Below are 26,130 nucleotides of genomic sequence, written 5' to 3'. Positions count from 1 at the left end.
CTTCAGCTTCTGGTAGACTTCTCATGACTCTTTGGCCACGATTGCAGCACAGACCTGTTCTTAAGTCAATCACTCTGCCTAAGGAATCACCATGATTGGCTTCAGCAAATCAAGATTCATCTTGTAGAGTCTTTCCTGGAGATCATGGTTGCCTGATGCCTGCCAACAAATCCACAGAGGCCATAGGGACAGGGAGTAGCTGTTGCTAGGCTGCCAACTGTCCACACCTGGAACTAGTGTGGCCACATCCTCAGCAGGTCTGGGTGAACCAAGCCCAAGTCTGCAATATAATCAGAGAAATCCAGCTGCAAATAATTGCTTCTTGACTCTCCATCGGATATCTGCCATCTCTATGTTTCATAGGGCTATTGGCAAAGAAGCCAAACTCTGTAAAATATTTGAAGAGATTTATTCTGAGCCAGGTGTAAGGCCCATGACTCATAACACAGTCTTACAGGTCCTGAGAACATGTGTCCAAAGCGGTTAGGTTATAGCTTGGTTTTATACCTTTTAGGGAGACATAAGACATCATCAATCAATACATGTAAGATATACATTGGTTCTGCCCAGAAAGGTGGGACAACTCAAAGTTGGGGGCTTACAGGTGGATTCAAAGATTTTCTGATTGGCTTGAGAGAGCTATGCTATTATCTAAAGACTTGGAATCAGTAGAAAGTAGTGTCTGGGTTAAGATAAAGGGTTGTGGAGACCAAGGTTCTTATTATGTAGATGAAGTCTCATAGGTGGCAGCCCTTAGAGGGAATAGATGGCAAGTGTTTTCTATTCAGACCCTTAAAAGGTGCTGGCCTCTCAGCCAGTCTCTTCGGGATCAGAAGAAGACCTGAAAAGGGAAAGAGATTCTCTATAGAAAGTAAATTTTTCTCACAAGAGAGATATTTGCCAGGCCATATCAGATTATGTCAAATAAATATGTTTCGGGGTAAAATACTTTGAGTTTTCTCAGGGCCTGCTATCTGTCATGTGATGCTGTACTAGAGTCAGGTGGGGATTCGGTATCTTGTTGCTACAGTCTGTTCTGACTGTCTTCAGATCTCTGTTTTAATGTTAATGCTGGTCAGTTGTGCCTGATATGCCAAGGGGAGGAGAGTGTAATGTGGCATGTTCAACGCCCTCTTCCCATCATGGCCTGAACTAGTTTTTCAGGTTTCTTTGAAATTCTCTTGGCTGAGAGGAGGGGTCCATTCAATTTGGTTGTGGGGCTTAGAATTTTATTTTTGGTTTACAGGGATAAGCTTTAGCATTGCTTTTAGGTAGTGTTGGCAGTATAAGCCATAGTTAGGTGGGGAAAAATGATGGTAAAAGAGGAGAAAGAGAGGACCTTCTAAAGATAAAGAAGGAGGTTAGCTGATGGGAAGAAGAGAGAAGTACAAATGGCTAGGGAGTGGCCAAGCCCTCCCACACCCACCTCCATTGTCTCTGGGGAATATTGAGAGAGGTGCCTCTTGGAAAGAGGGTATCAGGAAGAAGGAGACTGGCCCTCAGCACCTCAGGGAACTCTCCCAGCAGTTCTCAGAGGTAAGTGTTATCTGTCTGACCTAAATGCTATTGTCCTATTGCCCCAGGCTGGCTCTGGAACTGACCATCCTCCTGCTGGCCAGCCATCTTCATTTCTCCAGGGCATGTGCATCCCTCTGGGCCATCTGTGGACACCTCCAGAATGCAGTGTGGGGGACACCTACTTACATTCCAGCTCCTCCTACCTCTCACTGTGGGACTTTCCTTATGCTGTCTTAGCCTCAGCTTCCTCAGCTGTAAAAACTCTACCTCATAGGGTTCTAGTGAGGATTAAATAAGATAATCCATAGAAAATGCTTAGCGCAGTGTCTCCCATGCAGTTGTTAGAAATAAATTTTTGGTGCCACCAAAGAAATAGTGCTCGAAAATAAATTTAATTTTCTTAGCAAGGCAATTTTTACTTCTATAGAAAGGTGCGACTTGTGGATGGAGCAATGTCGAGAGCATGCCTGAACAAGGGAGGGGAAGGGGTTCTTATTCCTGATGCAGGTAGCCCTTACTGCTGTGTTGTTCCCCTCTTGGCTAGGGTTGGACCACACAGTCTAAGCTAATTCTGATTGGCTATTTTAAAGAGAGTAGGGGTACAAGTCTGAGTGATGGGGTGAGTAGCTTTGGTGGGAAAGACAGTTAGGGAACAGGTAACTAAAGGTGATTTAGGTCAGAGCTGGTGACCAGGGGTGACTCAGGTGAAAGCAGGTGACCAGGCTGGGCGCAGTGGCTCACGCCTGTAATCCCAGCACTTTGGGAGGCCAAGGCAGGCAGATAGTGAGGTCAGGAGATGGAGACCATCCTGGCTAACATGGTGAAACCCCGTCTCTACTAAAAATACAAAAAATTAGCTGGGCGTGGTAGCGGGTGCCTGTAGTCCCAGCTACCTAGGAGGCTGAGGCAGGAGAATGCTGTGAACCCAGGAGTCGGAGCTTGCAGTGAGCTGAGATGGGGCCACTGCACTCCAGCCTGGGTAACAGAGTGAGACTCTGTCTCAAAAAAAAAAAAAAAAAAAAAAAAAAGCAGGTGACCAGGATGAGTCAGGACGGAGCAGGTGACCAGGGGAACAGATGTGAACTACTGATTAAAACTGGTGGAAAAGATTGTTTACTGAAACTATGAGGAAGTTAAACTTTAAAATGAAGGACAAAGAACAGGGGAGCTGAACATACTGATACATTAGTTCCTTGGAGAGGATCTCAGAACTCATTGTACTTAACAATTTACAGGCTAAACCCTTTGAAGAGGAATTTATTATATCCTACACAGTTAACATGCAGTGAATGTTTGCCACTATTATCACTGTTAGTAGTAGCCTTAATATTACTGATACAGTCATGCACCACATAAAGGATGTTTTGGTCCGCGATGGACCACATGCGTGATGCGAGTCCCAAAAGATTATAATGGAGCTGAAAAATTCCTGTCACCTAGTGATGTCTTAATGATCCTGACCCTGTGTAGGCCCAGCTAATGTGTGTTTGTGTCTTAGTTTTTAACAAAAAAGTTTAAAAAGTAAAAAATAAATAATTTTCAAAATAGAAAAAAGCTTTCTTATAGGATATAAGGAAAGAAAATATTTTTGTATAGCTGGACAACGTGTGTTTTAAGCTGAGTGTTATTACAAAACAGTCAAAAAGTTAAAAAATTAAAAAGCTTAGAAAGTAGAAAAGTTAAAGTAAGCTAAGGTTAACTTATTGGAGAAAGAAATGTTTAAAAATGAATTTAGTGTAAGTGTACTGTGTTTGTAAAGTCTACAGTAGTGCACAGCAGTGTCCTAGGCCTTCACAGTCAGTCACCACTCACTCACCGACTCACCCAGAGCAACTTCCAGCCCTGTAAGCTCCATTCATGGTAAGTGCCCTATGCAAGTATACCATTTTTATCTTTTATACCATATTTTTTTTGCTGTACCTTTTCAATGTTTAGGTATGTTTAGATCCACAACATGTTCCAGTTGCCTACAGTACTCAGTACAGTCACGTGCTGTACAGGTTTGTTGGCTGGGAGCAACAGGCTATGCCATATAGCCTAGGTGTGTAGTAGGCTGTGCCATTGAGGTTTGTATAAATATACTCTATGATGTTCCCACAACAACAAAATTGCCTAACAACCCGTTTCTCAGAATGCATTACCATCATTAAGCAACGCATGACTGTGTTATTAGGCATGGTGCTCTTTTCCACATGGAAAAGCTGTATAATGCTGTGGCCGTCCTCACCCTCAGGCCCCTCAGCACTGGTTTTAAGGGGAGTTCTAGTCTAGAGGAAAGGCAGCCCAGGCTGGAAAAGCCCCTGGTATGGGCCAGGCACCCAGTAGCTTTACAACAGCTATCAGATGCCTTCCCTGACTTAGAATTATACAACCACGTCAATGACCTTCCCATTTTCAAACTTTGAGGATGATGCTTAAACTCTCACCTCAGAGATATTGAATCTCTGATGACTGCACAGGAAGGCCTCTGTTTCCTTACAAAACACGCCTCTCAAAATGTTGGGACAACTGAACAGTTCTCATAAAGCTAAAAATATTATAAAATCCTCAATTACAATTGTCCTTTCCAACAGTCCTTGATAGTACTTTGTTGCCTTTTGAACTTAATTTTGTTCTTTACTTTGCAATTAAACACATGAATGACTGGCTGAAGTCCCATGAATGACGGATAGAGATTTGAATGCCTGCTTGCCTCCTCCTAATGGTTTCTATCTCTGTCTAAATTGGATTAACTTTATAGCTTTTTTTCTTAATCACTGGTATCAGATCATCCAGTTTTCCATTTTCTACTCATTTTTATAAAGTAATGAGGCAAAACATGCAATTTTTATAAACATATAATATTGACCAGATACATAGAGGGTTGCTGCCAAAACTGATATGTGGACTAGCAGGAGGCACCCCCGTGCCAAAGCTGATGTTTTGGTTTAGAGTATGAAAGGCAATTTGAGGTATGATGTATGAAAGAGCTGATTGTGTGTGAAACAAGTGAAGTGGAGACTCATTTGTATCTGCTGCCTCTTAAATATGACAAGATAGATGCCAACTCCTCCTGGATGATTATTGTGGCCTTCAAAAGGCACCCTGACCTCTACCCAGGGTTAATCCATTGAGAGTGCTGGTGCCAAGATCGAAGAACCAGGTGTCTTGTTGCTCACAGCTGCCAACCTCAGATCTGCCTATGGTACCTGGCAGTGATGGCTGACAGTGGAGATCTAGTCCTATATTTCAGTGCCAGGAAGGGCCTCCCTTGCAGGCCACAGCTAAACTGTGTTAGGCCCAGGTACCCTCTTCGTCTAAGACTCCATTGGGATTGGACACCCTGGACCACTCAATGTTGTTTCATCACCCAAAGTACAAGCAATGACTTTTAATACACTTCTGAGTTTTTTTTTTTTTTTTTTTTTCTGAGATGAACTTTCCCTCTTGTTGCCCAGCCTGGAGTGCAATGGCGCGATCTCGGCTCATTGCAACCTCTGCCTCCCGGGTTCAAGCATTCTCCTGCCTCAGCTTCCCGAGTAGCTGGGATTACAGGCATTTGCCACCACACTCAGCTAATTTTTGTATGTTTGGTAGAGACAGGGTTTCACCATGTTGGTCAGGCTGGTCTTGAACTCCTGACCTCAGGTGATCCACCTGCCTCGGCCTCGCAAAGTGCTGGAATTACAGGCATGAGCCACTGCGCCCGGCAGCACATTCTTTGATGTATTTTTTGCTTGAAATTCCCTGCAGGTTCTTGCCTTAACCTGAGCTATTCTCTGAGCACTGCATCCCTTTTGACCTCTGAAGGGCACATTGTTTTCTCATGTCCCATATTCCTCTGATAGGGAGGTGGTGTTGGTGTCTTCCTTGTTCCCACACTGCTTCCATTTCAATCCTTCCTTTCCCTTTCCATTGAGGCTCCCACCATTGAAGTTTTCCACCTCACCTCCTCATAGAAACAATCTCCTGGTCATTATCAACTCCCCCCCCTCTTTTTTTTTCAGATAGAGTCCCACTCCGTCTCCTGGGCTAGAGTGCAGTGGTGCGATGTCAGCCCACTGCAACCTCTGCCTCCAGGATTCAAACAATTCTCCTGCTTCAGCCTCACGAGTAGCTGGGATTACAGGCGCGTGCCATTGTGCCCGGCTAGTTTTTGTATTTTTTGGTAGGCATGGGGTTTTGCCATCTTGGCCAGGCTGGTCTTGAACTCCTGATCTCAAGTAATCTGCTCACCTTGGCCTCCCAAAGTGCGGGATTACAGGCATGAGCCACCACGCCCAGCCAACCTCCTCTTTTTTTGTTCCTGGATGGCCTTAATCTCCATGCCAACTCCTGCCATCATTCATTCTCTTGAGGGAAACATTAACATCCCCACGGATGGCCCTTCCAGTCCTCTGGCCTCTTACCTCCCTGGCCTCCTCACCAGGCCTAATTCTAACATTTGCAGCAAGAGTGCAAAATGACTCATTTGTATGTCTAAATATTTAAATGTTATACAAACAGCTAACTGCTAAGTAACACACTTCCTATCCTCCTTCCTTGACAAACATACCTTCAGATGATAACAAAATAAAAAATGTATGTACAGCTATGGTAAAATAACAAGGATGACTGAATGGAACTATTATTGTGTATGTCTGGGTGTTCTTTTGATGGACTGGCAACATGTGGATGAGTAATAAAAAACATACATAATTCATAAATTATATGTATTTTATGAAAGTTAATTTTCTTGCCTTCTTTTAAGTAAATTACCAATTATGTTGTTATAATGAAGACTTTTACATAATTTGTGTTCTATTGAGAGTAATGACAAATTAGGCAACCTTTCTGGGGACATTATGGTTCTTAGGGTGTTTTTCATTAATTTGAAAATGCAGAAACTATGTTTTGCTGAGGTCAGAGCAACTGGAATTGTCAATTAAGTTCTTAAAGCCATACTTAGATGGGAAATGAACTATATATTTAATATATCATGCTCAAACATTTTAATGGGGTTAGGCTGTATATAATCAATCACGGTCACAGAAAATAGTACAAAATATTTTAATTTCATTATATAAATTTCTTCTTTTTTTTTTTTTTTTTTTTGAGACGAAGTCTCACTCTGTTGCCCAGGCTAGAGTGCAGTGGTGCAATCTTGGCTCACTGCAAGCTCCGTCTCCCGGGTTCACGCCATTCTCCTGCCTCAGCCTCCCAAGTAGCTGGGACTACAGGTGCCCGCCACCACGCCCAGCTAATTTTTTGTATTTTTAGTAGAGACGGGGTTTCACTGTGTTAGCCAGGATGGTCTCGATCTCCTGACCTTGTGATCCACCCGCCTTGGCCTCCCAAAGTGCTGGGATTACAGGCATGAGCCACCGTGCCCGGCCTCATTATATAAATTTCTATCACTAACATGAGTTTCACTATCTCCAAGCAACATCAATATCAATACGGTACTTTTAAGTATTTTCCTTTCAAATTCTTTAATGCTGGGATGTAATAAGAAAATTGACAACAGCAGCATGTTATTCAATTTATTAAAGTCTTTTTCCAGATTGTATCCTGATCTGAAATGGCCAAAAATAATTTCCAAAGAAATTAAAGGAAATTTTTGGAAAATCATACATTAATTTTCTTCATGATCATACAAACATGTTTGTTTCCTTTTAAATTTTCTTTAAAAATTAAAAAAATTAATCATTCAAAAAATAAAATAGACAAACTTAACTCTAGTTTTCTCTAGTAAGTGACAGTTCACACCAAGTAACTGTGGATAGTGCAAATACGAAAGTAATTTCATTTTCCACTAAAGACCACAATTCACTCATATTTGAACATCATTTATTGTTTCACTGAACTCTTTCAGTACGTCTCATCTATCTCGTCTAAATTAAATTGCTTTAACGCAGCAAGTAGCTCCAGGACCCTGCATGAGAACACAAAAATTGTCACTTGGTGCAACTGGGAAATGATATTTTGCTGTGTAAGAATCTATTGCATCAAGGCCAACTGGAAAGGATTTGGGAAGTTAATTAGTTCTGTCTCTCAGTTAAGTGCTTCTGTTGTTCAGATCCTCTCTGCACTCTGAAGCAGTTTCTCTCATTTGTATGACACCACCCAGAAACCTTCATGGCCTCCAGATGTTGTTGCTTTCTGATCTGAGGACCAAGAGTGCAGAGAAGCACTTAATGGGAGTTGCGTGTTGTGAGGCACAAGAGTGAATGTGCAGGGTGTGGTTATGCTGCGCCAGCTCTGAGCACAGAATACCAATGCCTGTATGCCCTTGGTAAATTTACTGTGTGTAGCATACAAAGAGGACATACAGAGCCCTTTAAAATGTGGGGCCCATGGCAGTGGCCCCTTTTGAGGTGAGGTCTCCTCCTACCCAGGGACTTTAGCTTCCACTGCATCTTGGCCAACCACTCCCGAGGTCCCACTATACCTGTCTATGTTTCTGGTTGCAAACAACAGAAACCAATGCCAGTTAACTAAAGTAGGAGAGGAATTTATTGGAAGGATGTCGACTAGCTCACAGAATGAACAAGAAGTTTGAGGAAACTGGCCTAGAACACAGACAGAAAGCAAGGAAAGCTGGGCAGTTGAGAATACAGCTGAGGTCACGCCAGAGGGGCAGCTTGGTTAACACATTGCCTCTAGTCCTGCCGTTACTGTGAAACCTGAACTCTGCAGATGTCATGAATCATTTCCAGTGATTCCCATCGTTTTGTATTACTCTCTTCAGACTCAAATACCTTGGCAGAAAGATCTGGTTGGCTGAGCACAGCATGTGTGCCCTTTCTCTTGATGGTGGTGTATGGGGAGAGGGAATGTCTGGCACCCTTTGGCTTCCTGCACCATAGTAGGTGGGGACTTGCCTCTCACCAAAGCAAACAAATGTGAATGTGTACAAATAGGAAGGAAATTAGGCACTTGACAGCCAAACAAAAACAAAGGTCAATGTCTGCTATTCCCACTGTAGGTCTTGTCACCAGCAGCAACTGCAATACCTTTGAAATCATGAATTCAGCCTACCGTTGGGTTATGACCCATCCTGCTAGTTTCTTGCTTAAGGACAGATGTCCCTTGCAATAGCTCTTCAACCCCCATGGACACCTCTCATCCATGAAAAACTCTACCTTCTCTCTACCCATCTGCTCCATCTGTCTTTACTTTCTTATTCAGCTTGGAGTCCATGGCTGATTCATCATTTCCATTGCTCACTGAACTTTCCTTCCCTTACATGCATCTGATAAATTCCCAGCTTTGAATAGAATGTGATGCTCTATCCCGGTGTATACCAGAGTGAGGCATCTTTGAAACCTTTCTTTCCCTGGTCCTCAATGTCGAATCCACCATCAAGAACTGTCCATTCTAATGTCAAAATCTGTAGCCTACCGGTTCTCTCTATATCCACTGCCATCCTTCTAGTCCAAGCCACCATCATCTCTTGCCTGAAGTATTGCCACAATTCCCCAGTTAGTCTCTGTTTTCACTCTTTCCTTTCCTACAGGCCACTCCCCTCAAGGCAGTTAGATGTCCTTATCAAATGTAAGTCACATCCTATGCCACTTCTCTACCTCTTTTCCATTCAAACAGAAACACTAAATTCTCAACAGGCCTTACGGGGACCTGCATAACCCAGCTGTGTCCTGCCTTTCTGCGTATGCCATTCCCATTCACTCCCCTTCACGCTACTGCAGTCTCATTGCCTTTCTTTCAGTTTAGAGATGATGTCAAACATCTTCTTTGTGTCCTCCCTTCTGCCTGGAATGTTCTCTTCCTAACTTGTCTGGCTTTCTTCTACCCATCCTTTCATCTTAGCAGAAATATTCTTTTTCGGAGAGGTTCTCCTTGATCCCCCAAAGTAAAAGAATTCTCTCTGTAATGCCCAGTCATGGCATTCTTTCCTAGTGCTTGTCATGCTTTGGCTCATGTGGTTGTTTAGTGCTTGATACCCCCATGGAATGGAAACTCCATGAGGAGCAGAGTGCTTTTTGTCTGTTTACATTTTTTTTTTGAGACAGGTCTCACTCTGTCACCCAGGCTGGAGTGTAGTGGTGTGATTTTGGCTCACTGCAGCCTCCCCCTCTGAACTCAACTGATCCTCCAACCTCAGTCTCCTGAGTAGCTGGGACTACAGGAGCACTCCACCATGCCCAGCTAATTTTTGTATTTTTCACAGAGGCAGGGTTTCACCATGTTGCCCAAGCTGGTCTTGAACTCCTGGGCTCAAGTGATCCTCCTGCCTCAGGCTCTCAAAGTGTTGGGTTTACAGGCATGAGCCATGCACCCAGCTATCTGTTTACTCTTATAGCCCCTGCACAGTACCTGAACACAGAAATATTGGTGAATGACTGAGTGAAAGGGACAGGCCTGCAATGAGGTGTCGACATAACTCCCCGTCTCTTGCCTGCTTGTTTTCCCCTAACCTCCTTCAGCCTCAAATCATTTCCTTCAGCTCCTAAATTCATCAGGTTTATGAGAGAATTTGCATCGTTTCTTCTGTTTCCCTGCTAGAATGGAATTTAGAATTCAGATATTAAGACGTAAAAGGAAGGAATAAAATCGAACATGGAAAGAAATACTGAATACAGAATACTCCCCCGAGTGGCTACCCATCTTCACTGTAATCAGTAATCTCAGTGTGCAGCTGTTGAGGCTTGAGTTTACACGGCAATAATCCTCTTACCTTCTAATCAAGATCATTCCAATAGCTTTGCAGTTAGACTTCCAACTGCATTATGCATTCACAAATTATTTGTCAATGCTGTATTGGTACAATTCTAATCTCTTAGGGATTAAACACAAGTATTAATTCTTCTTTATCCTAATATAGTTTATCTCCATCAAAGTTGAGTTTTTATGTTTTCCATGCTAATTCCTTTGTGTAATTAAGTCCATTTAAAATGAATAGCAATTAAGAGAAAACACCTATATGTCTGTATGTTGTCTACTACAGTCTTTTCTGATTCAATGAGTTCTTGACTACTTAGAAGAGGCATGTATAATTTTTGGATTTTTCTCATATATTTTTTCTCCTCTTCTTTCCTCTTATTCACTTCTGAGCAATTTCATCCTTCACTAACAATGCCACAAATGCCAGGTTGGTATGATAGATGAAAAGATGTAAAAACTGCAATAATACTTTCTCTTAGGGACAAATGTATCGCATAGTACATGCTATGCTGTCAGAGTTGACTAAAGAAAAAAAGTCTTTTCAGCCAGGCACCATGGGCCACACCTGTAATACCAGCACTTTGAGAGGACAAGATGAGCCGAGGAGTTTGAGACCAGCCTGGGCAACGTGGTGAAACTTCATCTCTACAAAAATTACAAAACTCAGCTGGGCATGGTGGTGCACACCTGTAGTCCCAGCTACTAGAGAGGATGAGGTGGGAGGATCGCTTGAGCCTGGTGGGGGGTCAAAACTGCAGTGAGCCATGATCATGCCACTGCACTCCAGCCTGGGCAACAGAGCAAGACGTTATCTCAAAAAGAAAAACGTCTTTTGATATAAAATAGGATTTCAAGTAGATTTAAACTAGTCATACACTTATTCATTAAAAAGTATTGAACAATTACCAATAAATACTGTTTGGGAAAGTGACAATGTATTTAAAGCCATACAAAGACTAAGTGATCAAGTCTCTGTAGCCCCCACCCATGTTTTAACTATTTTAGACAGTTGGCCACATGGCATTTCATAATTAAACATATGTTTTTCCTTTTTATTTTTATTTTTTTTAAGATGGAGTGTCACTCTGTCTCCCAGGCTGGAGTGCAGCAGCACGATCTCGGCTTACTGCAACCTCCCTCTCCCAGGTTCAAGTGATTCTTCTGCCTCAACCTCCCAAGTAGCTGGTGAGAGGTGACAGCGTGCTGGCAGTCCTCACAGCCCTCGCTCGCTCTGGGCGCATCCTCTGCCTGGGCTCCCACTTTGGTGGCACTTGAGGAGCCCTTTAGCCGGCCGCTGCACTGTGGGAGCCCCTTCCTGGACTGGCCGAGGCCGGAGCCAGCGTCCTCAGCTTGCGGGAGGTGTGGAGGGAAAGGCGCGGGCGGGAACCGGGGCAGCCCGCGGTGCTTGTGGGCCAGCGCGAGTTCCGGGTAGGCCTGGGCTTGGCGGGCCGCACTTGGAGCGGCCAGCCGGCCCCGCCGGCCCCAGGCAGTGAGGGGCTTAGCACCTGGGCTAGCGGTGGCGGAGGGTGTGCTGGGTCCCCCAGCAGTGCCCGCCCATCGGCGCTGTGCTGGATTTCTCGCCGGGCCTTAGCTGCCTTCTCGCGTGGCAGGGCTCAGGACCTGCAGCCCATCATGCCTGAGCCTCCCCCGGCTTCCATGGGCTCCTATGCAGCCCCAGCCTCCCCGACGAGCACCGCCCCCTGCTCCACGGCGCCCAGTCCCATCGACCACCCAAGGGCTGAGGAGTGTGGGCGCAGGGCACGAGACTGGCAGGCAGCTCCACCTGCAGCCCCCTTGCGGGATCCACTGGGTGAAGCCAGCTGGGCTCCTGAGTCTGGTGGGGAGGTGGAGAACCTTTATGTCTAGCTAAGGGATTGTAAATACACCAATCAGCACCATGTGTCTAGCTCAGGGTTTGTGAATGCACCAATCCACACTCTGTATCTAGCTAGTCTGGTGGGGACTGGGAGAACCTTTATGTCTAGCTAAGGGATTGTAAATACAGCAATCAGCACCCTGTGTCTAGCTCAAGGTTTGTAAACACACCAATCAGCACCCTGTGTCTAGCTCAGGGTTTGTGAATGCACCAATTGACACTCTGCATTTAGCTAATCTAGTGGGGACATGGAGAACCTTTGTGTCTAGCTCAGGGATTGAAAATGCACCAATCAGCACCCTGACAAAACAGACCACTCTGATCTCTGTAAAATGGACCAATCAGCAAGATGTGGGGGCCGGGGGGAGGGGGGCAGCTAAGAGAATAAAAGCAGGCTGCCGGAGCCAGTAGTGGCAACCCGCTCCGGTCACTTTCCACACTGTGGAAGCTTTGTTCTTTCACTCTTTGCAATATATCTTGCTGCTGCTCACTCTTTGGCTCCACACTGCCTTTATGAGCTGTAACACTCACCGCGAAGGTCTGCAGCTTCACTCCTGAGCCAGTGAGACCACGAACCCACTAGAAGGAAGAAACTCTGAACACATCCGAACATCAGAAGGAACAAACTCCAGATGCGCCACCTTAAGAGCTGCAACACTCACTGCGAGGGTCTGCGGCTTCATTCTTGAAGTCAGTGAGACCAAGAACCCACCAATTCTGGACACACTGGGATTACAGGTGCGTGCTGCCACGTCCAGCTAATTTTTGTATTTTTAGTAAAGACAGGGTTTCACCATGTTGGCCAGCTGGTTTTGAACTCCTGACCTCAGGTGATCCACCCGCCTCGGCCTCCCAAAGTGCTGGGATTACAGATATGAGACACTGTGCCTGGCTGGTTATGTCTTTCTTGATTCTAATCAGTACATACATAATTTTGTATAGATATATTGATTAGGGAGGCATTTATGAAGGGCAGGTAGTGGAGAGGCTGGGGTAAGGTTAGGTAATAGGAGTTCTAGGGGATTCCATACTTCAGCCTATAATGGAATTGTAGCCTACCCAGCACTTATTTAAACCTTCCCGATTGACTCCAATATTTGTTCTTCTATCCACTCCTTCCCCTCTAAGCCAATGTACTTAGGGAGAAGCTCATCCCATGCTGAGTTCCAGGAATGAATCCATACCCTTTCCAGTAAAGGGCTCTGGAATCCAGGTCTAAGTGCCATGTGATTGGTTTAGGAATGGACCAATGAGACACTGTGAGGAAGTTTCCTGAGGGCTTCTGGGAATTTTCTCATAATAGAAAGCTACCAGAATTCACAGGCCCTTTTCATCTTGACTTTCTTGTCCATAGACATGAGGCCAGGGTCTGTGACAGGCATTTTGTAGGCAGCCTAAGGGTGAAACATGCACAAGAGAGAACAGGACAAAGAACACCACAGAGAAGCAGAGCTCAGTAATGGCTGAGCCCTGCCTCACCTCCACCATTCCTAGACCTTCTCAGTCTCTTAGCCAATGAACAGCCTTGATTTTAAAGCAATTTTTGAGTTTTTGCTTCTGGAAGCCAAAACAAACATTTTAACCTATGGAATCCCAATGTACACTTCCTTAACGTTTTTGTTTGTTAATCTTTAAGTTTCAGAATTCTTTTCTGATTATAAAAATAATACATACTTATTGTAGAGAACCAAGAAAACATTGAAAGATATAAAGAAGAACATTAAGACCATCCATAATCTCTATCCCTAGATAACTGCTATTGAGTTTGGAGTTAGTTTCCTCTTTATGTATCCAAACTTACACAGAAATTTTACCCATATATTTATCCTGCTTTAATGAAATTCACAGCCTAGTGGGAAATAGAAACAAACAAAAACAGAACAAATAAATGAATATCTGCGACTATGGAAGGTCATAGTAACTACTAACCTGTGTTCACTGTTTTTGGGTAAGTGTTGCTAATAATGTCATACCCCATCTCCACAACCCAGAACAAATCAAAAACTTTATGTTAATAACTGTTAAAATATAATATGCTCTAAAATATAACAATGTCTCATAATGCCACAAAATCAACCAGTTACCAATATGTTCATTTGGTTTCCCTTCAGTAGGATTTCTTATAGAAAATTGTCCCCTGTCAGTGACTGGTTTCGCTCAACTGTCATTAGGTCTTGTCACAGTAGTTTAATTACGGCAAAAATGAGTGTCTTATATTGATCATTTTGACAACACACACACAAAAGGTTCAGTAGTGTGCTGGGTAAAAACCCTTGGAGCAGGGCCCTCAAGAGGATGGAAGTTATATTGCTATGATAGTACCAAGCCCATCAGTTCTAAATGTTTTCTAATTTCTATTATGATTTTATGACCCATGAGTTAATTGGAATGGTGGAAATAGGGGGCTTACCAGTTACCTTTTGGTTATTGATTTTTAACTTACTTATATAGTGACCAGAAAATGTGGTTACTATGATATAAATCCTTAGATATGTGGAGACTTGCTTTATGACACAGTATGTTCAATTTTTGTAAATGTTTAGCGTATTCTTGAAAGGAATGTGTATTCTATGGTCATTAAGGCAGTATTCTACACGTATATATTAGATTAAGCTTGGTAATTGTGTTATTCAACTCTTCCAGTCCCTTAAAGATTTTTTTGGTCCCCTCGGTCTATGTATTAGTTTCCTGTAATCAGCTGCTTAACAAATTATCACAATAGGTGGCTTAGAAAAACCGACGTGAATTCTGAGTTCCGGAATCTAGAAGTCTGAAATCAAGGTGTTGGCAGGGTCACACTCCCTCCAGAGGCTCAAGAGGAAAATTTGTCTCTTCCAGCTTTGGGTGCTGTCAGCATTCCTTGACTTGTGAATGCCATCACTCCAATCTCTGCTTCTGTGGTTACATTACCTCCTCTTCTTCTCCTCTTCTACCTCTCTTTTATAAGGACATCTGTCATTGGATTGATGGCCCACCTGGATAATCCAGGATGATCTTCTCATCTCAAGAACTTTAATTACATCTGCAAATGCCCTTTTTCCAAATAAGGTCATACTCGCAAGTTCTAGGAATTAGGATATGGACATATTTTGTGGGAGGCCGTATTCAACTCACTGCAATTAGAGAGGGAGTGAAAAATCACCTACTCTGATGGTAGATTTCTCTGTCTTCTTATACTTCTGTTCATTTTTGCTTCATATATTTTGTGGCCATATAGTCGCTATGATATAAATCCTTAGATCTATGTAAAGACTTGCTTTATGACACAGTATGTTAGAGACACTTTTTTGACTCTATCTTCCCTGTATATTGGACTTTTTTTTTTTTTAATGTAAAGACCCTTCTTTATCTCATCACACTCACCCAGCCATCTACCTAGAGTCTGTTGATGATAAACAATTAGTTATTTGTCTGAAACAGAATTTGCCTTCCTTCTGCCTCTCTTTTGCCACACATGTAATTCTAAGGTATTATGTTTTCCCCTTCAGCATACCACTTAATTCTCTTTTCCTTTTTTTTTTTTTGGAGACAGTCTCACTCTGTCACCCAGTCTAGAGTGCAGTGGCGCGATCTTGGCTCACTGCAGCCTTGACCTCCAGGGCTCAAGTGATCCACCTCAGCCTCCAGAGTAGCTGGGACCACAGGCACACACCACCATGCCAGGCTAATTTTGTTTATAGAGGCGTGGTCTTATTATGTTGGTCTGGCTGGTCTCGAATTCCTGGGCCCAAGCGGGCCTCCCGTCTCGGTCTCCTCAAGTGGTTGAATTACAGGCATTAGCCATTGCGCCCAGCTCGCATTTTTTTTTTTTTTTTTTTTTTTTGGGATAGAATCTCGCTCTGTTGACCAGGCTGGAGTGCAGTGGCGCGATTTCGGCTCACTGCAACCTCTGCCTCCCGGGTTCAAGCAATTCTCCTGCCTCAGCCTCCCGAGTAGCTAGCTGGGACAACAGGCACGTGCCACCACGCCCGCCTAACTTTTTTGTATTTTTAGTAGAAACGGGGTTTCCCCTGTTAGCCAGGATAGTGTCGATTTCCTGACCTCGTGATCCGCCCGCCTCGGCCTTCCAAAGTGCTGGGATTACAGGCGTGAGCCACCGCGCCCGGCCTGAGCCGGCATTTTTAAAAGTTGGGTTGCTGGCCTTAGTGCATACAAGCGTAAAGGAATTTTAAAAACACATGAATAACTCACGCATTTCTTTTTTGCGCTATCCTGCTATGTGTGATTCGGTTTTTATTCTCGGTTTTGTGCGTTTGTGTCGCGACGGCTGGGGACCCACCCAAGAGCAGTCGGACCACGGGCCGCCCAGGGCGGTCTCATCCGTTTATAACCTGCGACCCCGGGGCCTCTTGTGGTCCCGTATCTCCGTCCCAAGCAAAAGCCGGGGCTCTCAGGCACTCAGAGATGCGAAGGCCCGGTAGACTTGGAGGACGCGAGGAAAACACCTTCAATGACTCTGGCCAGTCCACAGCTACTGCCAACACTGCTCCGCGCGCGTCCTCAGGAGCCGGCGAGCTCCTCGTTGTCATGGTAACCAGATTGCGAACGCGCGTGCGCAAGACGAACACCTTTGTCACGTGAGACCGGCCGGGGGCGGGGCCGGCGAATGCCCGTCCGGACCCGTCGCGCCTCCCTTGTCAGCTCCCTGCCAGCCGAGGCGGGGCGAACCGCTGCCCTGTTGCGTGGGAGTGACTCACAGCTCCCGCCCCTTTTGGCTCCACTTTCTCGCGGACAGTCCCTCGCACCACGTGCCCTCCTGGCCGCACCCCCAGCTGCCCTTTCCAACTGCCTGTTGGAAGCCGCTGTAAAATGTCGTGAGGAGCGCCGCTGCTTTACGGCTGCCTCTCCCAGACTAGAGCCCCGGAGCGCCCACCGCCGTCAGCCGCGTCTCCAAGCTAGTCGGCCCCGCGGAGAGCGAGAGACCCTGCGCACCGCAGTCCTCTCCGCTGCGCCCATTGCTGCCCCCGGCGATGTAAGCTCGGGGAGGCAGCGGTGCCCGCTGGCCTGGGGTTGAGACAGGCGGCAGGTGCCTGTGAGGCGGGCGGGTGCCGGGGGCCAGCAGGATGGAGGAAAGCATGGAAGAGGAGGAGGGGGGCAGCTACGAGGCGATGATGGACGACCAGAACCACAACAACTGGGAGGCTGCGGTGGACGGCTTCCGGCAGCCCCTGCCACCTCCCCCGCCCCCCTCGTCGATCCCGGCCCCTGCCCGAGAGCCTCCGGGGGGGCAGCTGCTGGCGGTGCCCGCGGTCTCCGTGGACAGGAAAGTCCCCAAGGAGGGGCTCCCGATGGGGCCGCCGCCACCGCCGGAGGCTAATGGGGTGATCATGATGTTGAAGAGCTGCGACGCGGCCGCCGCCGTGGCCAAGGCGGCCCCCGCCCCCACCGCCAGCTCCACCATCAACATCAACACCTCCACCTCCAAGTTCTGTGAGTCCAGCCTTTCCCTGCAGCCTTGGCTTTTCTCCACCTCACTCGGACGCCGAATCCACCCCCTCTTGGAGAAAGCTCCGCTTCCTTTGTTTCAGGCCTCGGTCTTTCCTCTTCTCCCCGTCCGCCTTCGCCTCCCTGCCTCCCTCCCCCTCACCGTCCCCTCCCCCTCATTTGGTGTCTGCGGCCAGCGCCTGAGCGGCCCTGGCTTCTTGTATTACCTGGCCTAGAGAGGCAGCCTGGGTACACATGGAGCCCCAAGTTCTGTCAAGGCGATTCCTATCACAACTGGCAGTCTCTCAACATTGGGAAGCTCTTTTCGCACCCGTCTTCTCTTGAAGTTTCACCCTCAAAGTGAGGGGAAAATAAGGCTGCCTGAGTCTCCTTAGGGGAAAGGCCTTCAGTCTTTTGCAGCCAGAGAGAGAAAAGAAATCTGGCAACTTGTGTTCTTGTGCTTTTGGCCAGGCTGTGTTAAACAAGTAAGGAATTTGAAAGTTGACCTATATCTACACCTTGTTCCTTCTCTTCTGTGTTACACTTTTGCATCCTGCTAGGGAAATGATGAGTTGCTTTTCGATGCAGTGGCAGCTCCGACATCGTCTTGAAGCTAATAATGCATAAAATCACTTTTCAGAGCTTACATTCATAAGAATAAGCCTTTCAGGATGAGTTATGTCTTGTGTCCAAACCCAAGATTGGGTTGCAAGTTGAACTTTATGTTAGCGGTCTGTCTTAACGCTCAATTGCACGCATTAAGATTTAAGACCAAAATCGGTTTTGCAATCCGAAACTGCTTCTGACCAGGACGTATGTATGCTTCCATAGCTAGGAAAAGAATGTGCTTTTACTTTGGTTTGTGTGTGTGTGGTGGTGGTGGTGGTGATAGGATGTTGAAAATGAACGTGACCATCACAGCCAGGTTTTTCTCTCCTATTATTAACTGCAAGTTTTGAATGGCATCTGGTAAAGCAACTGGAGAGTTCATTTCTAGCTACTAATTTTATCAAGCTGTACTTGTCCAGTTAGCTGTGCAGAGAAAATATTTGCCTTGATGCAGATAGTCGGAATCTTACACACTGTGTGTGGGAACAGCGCGTAATTTTATTTGCCTCAAGATACTGCCTTAGTCAGACATTGATATGTAGGTTTGGTAAGATTATATACGCTTTTTCCCCTTACTCATGATAATCGTGTTTGTATTGGATAGTTTGTGTGTTGAAGGCTGCGTTGTGGAACCAGATCTTCTGTAGAGGGGCAGAATGACTCCATCTGAGTCACGAAGGAAGATTGCCTTAGTGAAGTTCATTCGAAGAGTCCAAAAAAAAGCAGAAAGTTAGGAACAGAAATCAGTAAAATTGAGAACAAAAGGATTTGTCACACCAAAAGATTATTTTTGTGAAAAGATGAGTAAGCTAGGCAGTCCTCTGGTAAAATCGACAAGAAAAAAAGATGCAAATAAATGAAAAATGGAAAATAACTGCAAATATCAGATTGAAAAAAGAACGTTATGAACTTAGGCTGATGAATTTGAAAGCTAAATGAAAAATATAGTTTTTAGAAAACTAGTAAATGTGAAAATTGGTATCAGAAGAAATATCTTGAACTAATAAACTGAAATGGTAAAGATCTCCCTTTTTAGAAGCTCTGGATCCAGATACGCTGATGAGTTCCATCGTACTTTAACACTTAATTCTTTTTGCAAGTTGCCCTGGAAAATAGTGAGAAAAAATACCAAGTTCATTTTATGAGGCTTGTGAAATCTTGATTCTAAAACAGATAAGGACGTGTAAGAAGAGAAAATTATAGGTCTGTTTTACTTAGCATAGAAATGAAAATACTGCAGAAAAAATACTCGCTCATCAAATCCAACAGTGTGTTACAGAGTCCCGATCCATAGAGTTAGTCCTAGAGATGTAAGCATGGTTTAACATCTACTTATCTAATTTAGCTCGTTAATAGACTAAAGGAAAAAAATTAACGATTATCTCAATTGGTGCCATGAAATCATTCAACTAGATCCAGCAGCTATTTATGATAAAAACTCTTAGTAACCTAGGAGTACAAGATAACTAGATAAAGGTCATTACCAAAAACCTTCAGTAGATAATAATACTTAATGGAGAAATTTTAGATACATATACTTTAAGATCCATAACAAGATAAGGATGCTCCTGTCATCACTACTTTTTAGCATTGTAGGAAGGTCCTGGCTAAAATAAGGAGCAAAAAAATAAGGTATAAAGATTGTAAGGGAAGCAATAAAGGTTATTATTTGCAGATAATATGATCACCTACCTAGATGAACCATTAGAATCCAGAGAAAACTTAGAACTAGTAAGAGTTTAGCAGGATTGCTGGATTTAAGATAAACTTACAAAAATTTGGTAGCATTTACTAAGCTAGTGATAACTAGTAAAGATAATCAAAAGTAAATACTATATGCAATAATAGCAACAAAACTCTAAAGTCTCTAGGAATATGCAAGACCTTTAAAAAGGAAACTTTAAAACTTGAAAAAGAAACTAGAGGATAATCTAAATAAATGGTACAATTTTCCTTGCTCTTGGATCAAATTACTTACAAGAATACTAATTTTCTCCATTTTATAAATTCAGTTTAAATGACGTCAAAATTACATTTGGTCTGACAAACTCAATAGCCTAAGTCTAAAATTTATATGTTGGGTGGGATAAAGTTTGTGAATAACTAAATCAATCTTAAAGATTTGTTTGGGGATGGGAGGCTTGCCTTATTAGAAGTTAAGATGTCAAGGCTGCAGTAAAGTGGTGTAAGTGCAAGAACAGAAAAATAGACCAAGGAAACAAATTGGAGGGCAGAGACTTACCTGGATACGTGTATAAAAGTTGGGAACTTTTTAAGTGGCATCATAAACCACTGGAGAAAGGAGTCATATGTTGTTAGGGAGAGTGACTCACTATATAGAGAAAAAATAAATTTAATATCATAAATGGATAGACTCTAAATGAATTAAAGACCTAAATGTGAAAAGAAAAACCAAAGTTAATATTATCGAAAATGTTAAGCTTTTTCCCTAGGGACAGGGAAGTACTTTTTAAAGCTTCAAAAGCTTATAAAGGTGAAAAATTAATTATTTTGATTATATGAAAATTATTCATTTGGCAAAAGATGAAAGAATGAGAGAAGATATTTACAGTGCCTAAAATTAACAAGGGATGATGATCTGACTAGACAAGGGACTACTTACTATACATCAACAACAAGAGGACAGCAACTTCTGTAGAAAAATAGGCAAAGGATATTAATAAGTAGCTTATAGAAAGAATAGGAAACCCTAACAAGCATAAGAAGAGATGAATTTATTAATATTCAGAGACATGCATATTAAAATAGTAATGGAAAAGAGTATAATTGGATTGTTTGTAAAACAAAGGATAAATGCTTGAGGTGATGGTACCGCATTTACCCTGATGGGATTATTACACATTGTGTGCCTGTGTCAAAATATCCCATATACCTCATAAAAATATATGCCTACTATATACCCACAAAAATTAAAGAATAAAATAGTAACGGAATGTCTTTTTCCACCTGTTAGGTTGACAAAAATTAGAAAGCTGAATAAATAGTGCCAAGTGCAATGGGGATATGGTAATACAGGAAAAGGTATACTTGCTTGTGGGAATAACAGTGTAGTGGACTTGTGAGATGTTGAGATGCCCGAAGTCTCTGTGGACCAGATAATGAAAGCTAGCTGCTGTGTTAATGTATCCCTCAGCTATGGCAGTGAAGGTATACTTAAGACTGTAAGGTGAAAACAGCTTCTGTTGGTTTCTAGTTTTGGGACAGAGATAAAAAGCATTTGTTATCTTGATGGATACATGGTAGGTGCCAGGGATGGTGTTGATTTGTCGCAGTGAGGAGACCATGTCTGGAACAGCAACTAAAATTGGAGTCACTGTGGATTTGATTGATGATAATCCACAGTCATGCTCCAAGACTCATCTCTTTTGCTGTGGCCGAACAGACCCATGAAATCAGAATGTCATAATTACCACCATTCCTTTTTTTTTTTTTTTTCTGAGACAGAGTCTCACTCTGTTGCCAGGCTGGAGTGCCGTGGCACGGTCTCAGCTCACTGCAACCTCCGCCTCCCAGATTCAAGCAATTCTCCTGCCTCAGCCTCCTGAGTAGCTGGGATTACAGGGGCGCGCCACCATACCTGGCTAATTTTTGTATTTTTAGTAGAGATGGGTTTCACCATGTTGGTCAGGCTGGTCTCAAACTCCTGACCTCAGGTCATCCACCCGCCTTGGCCTCCCAAAGTGCTGGGATTACAGGCGTGAGCCACCACGCCCGGCCCTCCATTCTTATTTTTAAAGTCTTTGACATTGATAGTGTTTTCTGTAGTTCCCACAGAGATGTGTTGTTTGTTGCTTCGAGTTTATTACTTTGGTAGGAAAGGGTACATCTAGCCCTTCCTATGTTGATATTTCTGACTTCACAGGTTAGGGAACCATGAACTAGTGTTCAGAACTGGGGGAGTTACAGTGTTACTACGGGTCCACCAGCCCTACTGTGAGATGGATTGAGGCCAAAACACCATTTATGTGACGTCCATAAGCCCCTGATCTGCCTGGTTTACCATAGTGACATTCCTGTCTCTTAGGGTTCGTATTGGCTTAGAGCCAGTGTTTATTAATCTTTGAAAAGTCTCAGTGATTTCCATTTCCCAAATGTACTATCTCTCTAATGAATACCTGCATGTTCTATTGGAAAAGGCTAGGAGAAGACTTTAATTATGTGGGGTTCTTCCTCAGTGGAACTCATCCTCTTCTTTATTCCAGCATTTCTGTGTCTGTGAATAGGCTCATTGTGGGTTTTAGGTGAGGTTACATGGCTTTCCATTATGCCACTTAAGTGAGTCCTCTGTTTAATATACCTAGAGTTTTTCTTTTCTGTCCATTATAACAGATCAAGTAATACTCTAGTATATTGCCTTTGTTTTCCTAAGGATATCATGGTTAGCCACCATGAGGGATATCCAAGCCACGAGAAATCCAAGCCATTCTGCTTCTCACTCTGGCCCTGCTGCCTCTTTAAATAATCATGCCCATTTTATATCTGGAAGTTATTTCCACTTTGTCACTCTGGAAGTAGAACTATTCCACTGAAATCAGGGAGCCTCTCTTAATGGCAATATTGCCCATCTTTAACCCAGAATGACAAGGGACAACCACCACAGCATTTTTTTCAGTAATTATATTTAATTATTTATATATTTCTCAGTTGGTGAAGGACCTTCTCAGAGCACAGTTTAGGGAGTAAGAGTGAGTTAGAACATGACAAATTTATATTCCTTTCTTCATATGTCTGGACTCATTTCTCCACGTACTAAGGAATTTCTGTTCTGACCGCCTCCTCCCTCCTCCTAACTCTTCTTCCTTTTCCTTTCCTCTTTTTCCTCTGTGTCCATTTTCTTCCTCCACACCTCTTCTTCTCCTCCTCCATTCAATATAGTGTACCCATTTTAGGTGTGCAGTTTGATGCATTTTAACCCATGTCACTGTCTGGTGTGGAATTTGATTTTACCCTACTAATAGCTAAAAGGTAGCCTATTACTATTACAGGTTGACTATCCCTCATCCAAAATGCTTGGGACCACACGAGTTCTGGATTTCAGATTTTTTTCGGATTTTGGAATATTTGCGTTATACCAAATGATTGAGCATCCCAAATCCAAAAATTCAAAATCCAAAATTTTCCAGTGAACATTTCCTTTAAGCATCATATTGGTGCTCAAAAAGTTTCAGATTTTGGATTTTTGGATTTAGGATTCTCAACTTGTATTACTGGGTGCTGACATAAGCTGGGGGACTCCTGGGTGAGAGATGAAGGAATTTATTTTTCTTGTCATAGCACACAGCATGAGAATTGGTATATTTGCATAGTTTCCCCTTCCCCCAAGTCCCAAGAGGGTGATATACTATGGCCAAGATGGATGCTCTCTCAGTGGTTCTGTGTTGCAGCTGAAGAACATCAAACTTGGGGAATCCACTACTTTTATAGAAAGCAGTGAGCAAGCCTGCTCTTTGTCTAGAGGGAGATGTTATCTCGTCTTTCAAGGTTACCAGGTACAGAATGGCCCAGGTTCAAGAGTGATTGCATTCCTGGCATACTCAGTAAGACATGTTGGAGTGCGTGAGGCCCATGGAGGACTGTCTGTCCAGCAGTAACCACCACAGCAACCAAGAGAACGTTTCTGTCACCCTGAAATACTTCCCTATGTCTCTCTCTCTCTCTCTCTCTTTTTTTTTTGGAGATGGGATATTACTCTGTCGCCCAGGCTGGAGTGCAGTAGCACGATGTCGGCTCATTGCAACCTCTGGCTCCCAGGTTCAGGTGATTCTCCCACCTCAGCCTCCCGAGCAGCTGGGATTACAGGCACACACCACCACACCTAGCTAATTTTTGTGTTTTTAGTAGGGATGGGGTTTCACCATGTTGGCCAGGCTGGTCTTGAACTCCTGGCCTCAAGTGATCTACCTGCCTCGGACTCCAGAGTGCTGCGATTACAGTTGTAAACTACCATACTCTGCCTTCCCTGTGTCTCTTTGCAGTCAGTTAACCCCACCTACTTCCCCCAGCCCCAAGCATTCCTACTGATCTGCTTTCTGTCACTGTAGGATTTCATATAAATGAAATCATACAATGTGTATTGTTTTGTGCTTGGCTTGTTTCTTATTCTGTTCTTGAGATTCTTCCATGTTCTCGTGTATGTCAGTTACTTATTCATTTTGCTGGCTGAGTATTTTTTTTTTTTTTTCTGGACATCCCAAAGTCTTTTTTTTGTTTTTTTGTTTTTTGATTTACCAAAAAATCATTAATTTGTTGGTCATTAGGTTGATCATTTAGGTGGTCTCCGGTTTTGGCTGTCACGAACACAGCTGCTGTAAACAGCCATGTACAAGGTTTGGTGTGGGTAAAGGTTTCATACAAGTGGAATTCCTTGCTTATATATTATTGATATGTTTAACTTTATGAGAAACTGCCAAACAATTCTTTAGGGTGGTTGCACCATTTTACACTCCCATCAGCTGTATATGACAGCTCCAGTTGCTCCACTTACTTAATTGGCACTTGTACTGGTTAGGCTCTGCATTCTTGGTATTGTCAGTCTTTTAAAGTTTAGCCTTTCTAGAGCATCGGTCCCCACCAGGGACCAGTTGCGTGGAAGAGACAATTTTTCTGTGGACTGGGGGATGGTTTTGGGATGAAATTGTTCCACCTCGGATCATCAGGTCTTAGAGTCTCGTAAGGAGTGCGCAACCTAGATCCCTTGCGTTATAGGGTTGGCGCTCCTTTGAGAATCTAATTCCTGTGCTGATCTGACAGGAGGTGGAGCTCAGGTGGTAATGCTCGCCGGCCCACAGCTCACCTCCTGATGTGTGGCCTGGTTCCTTACAGGCCACTGACCGGTTCCTGTGGCCTGGGGTTGGGGACCCCTGTTCTAGAGGATAAGTAGTAGTAGCTCTTTGTATATTTATTTTGCATTTCTCTTTTACATGTGCCGTTGGCTTTTTCATGTGATCATTTGCTTGCCTTATAATTTTGTTTGTGATAATCTGCTCACATCTTTTGCTAATTTCTTTTGTTGTTTGTCTTAATGTGTTTAAAGAATTCACTATAAATTTTGGATACAAGTTTTGTCAGACAACTATTATTACTGTTTTCTCCCTCTGGCTTGTCTTTTTTTTCCTTAACGGTGTCTTCTGAAGAGTAGATGTTTTTCAGTTTTGATGATGTCTAAATTGTCAATTTTTTCTTCTCTGGCTGTTGTTTTTTATATCCTAAGAAATATTTGCCTATCTCAAAGTCAAGATATCTGTATTTTTTTCGTAGGAGTTTTATGGTTTTAGCTTTTACGTTTAGGTCTGTGATCTGAATTATGAGTTGATGTCTGTATAGTGGGAGATAAGGATCGAGGCTCCTTTTATTCTATATGGATATCCAATTGTGTTGGCACTGTTTGTTGAAAAGACTATCCTTTTATTACGGAGTTACTTTGGCAACTTTGTCAGAAATAACTGACCATGTATGTATGGGCATCAGTTCTATTTCATTAATCTTATTTAGTCCATCAGATTTAGGATTGTTGCATATCTTCTTGATGAATTGACTGTTTATCATGATGGAATGTCTGTCTTTATCCTTGTTAATATTCCTTACCCTAAAGACTCCTTTTTTTTTTTTTCTGAGACAGTGTCTTGCTCTGTTGCCCAGGCTGGAATGCAGTGGCACGATCTTGGCTCACTGCAAGCTCCGCCTCCTGGGTTCACGCCATTCTCTTGCCTCAGCCTCCCAAGTAGCTAGGACTACAGGTGCCCGCCACCACGCCCAGCTAATTTTTTATTTATTTTTTATTTTTTTAGTAGATATGGGGTTTCACCGTATTAGCCAGGATGGTCTCGATCTCCTGACCTTGTGATCCACCCACCTTGGCTTCCCAAAGTGCTGGGATTACAGGCGTGTGCCACCATTCCCAGCCAAGACTACTTTTACTTGTAGGCATTCCAGGTTTTTTTTTTTTTAAGGATTATTGTTTGCATAATGTATCTTTTACCATCATTTTACTTTTAATTTATTTGTGTAAAGTACATTTCTTATAGATAGTATATGGTTGG

At 43.5% G+C, this 26,130-nt stretch overlaps 1 protein-coding gene across 1 annotated transcript in view; it reads left to right on the top strand.

Moving 5' to 3' along the window:
• The first annotated feature begins 15,370 nt into the window (after nt 1-15,370).
• CACUL1 (CDK2 associated cullin domain 1) overlaps nt 15,371-26,130 on the top strand; it is a 79,025-nt gene continuing 68,265 nt past the window's right edge. The window contains exon 1 of the mRNA XM_024253852.3: nt 15,371-17,467. Within this exon, the coding sequence (XP_024109620.1) occupies nt 17,101-17,467 (367 nt within the window). The 5' untranslated portion in view covers nt 15,371-17,100. The remainder of the gene's footprint in view (nt 17,468-26,130) is intronic.

The sequence above is a fragment of the Pongo abelii genome, chromosome 8 (assembly GCF_028885655.2).
Source record: "Pongo abelii isolate AG06213 chromosome 8, NHGRI_mPonAbe1-v2.0_pri, whole genome shotgun sequence".
NCBI classification, from domain to species: domain Eukaryota; kingdom Metazoa; phylum Chordata; class Mammalia; order Primates; family Hominidae; genus Pongo; species Pongo abelii.
The sequence above is the reverse complement of the archived record's forward strand: the minus strand, read 5'-3'. Positions and strand labels throughout refer to the sequence as shown.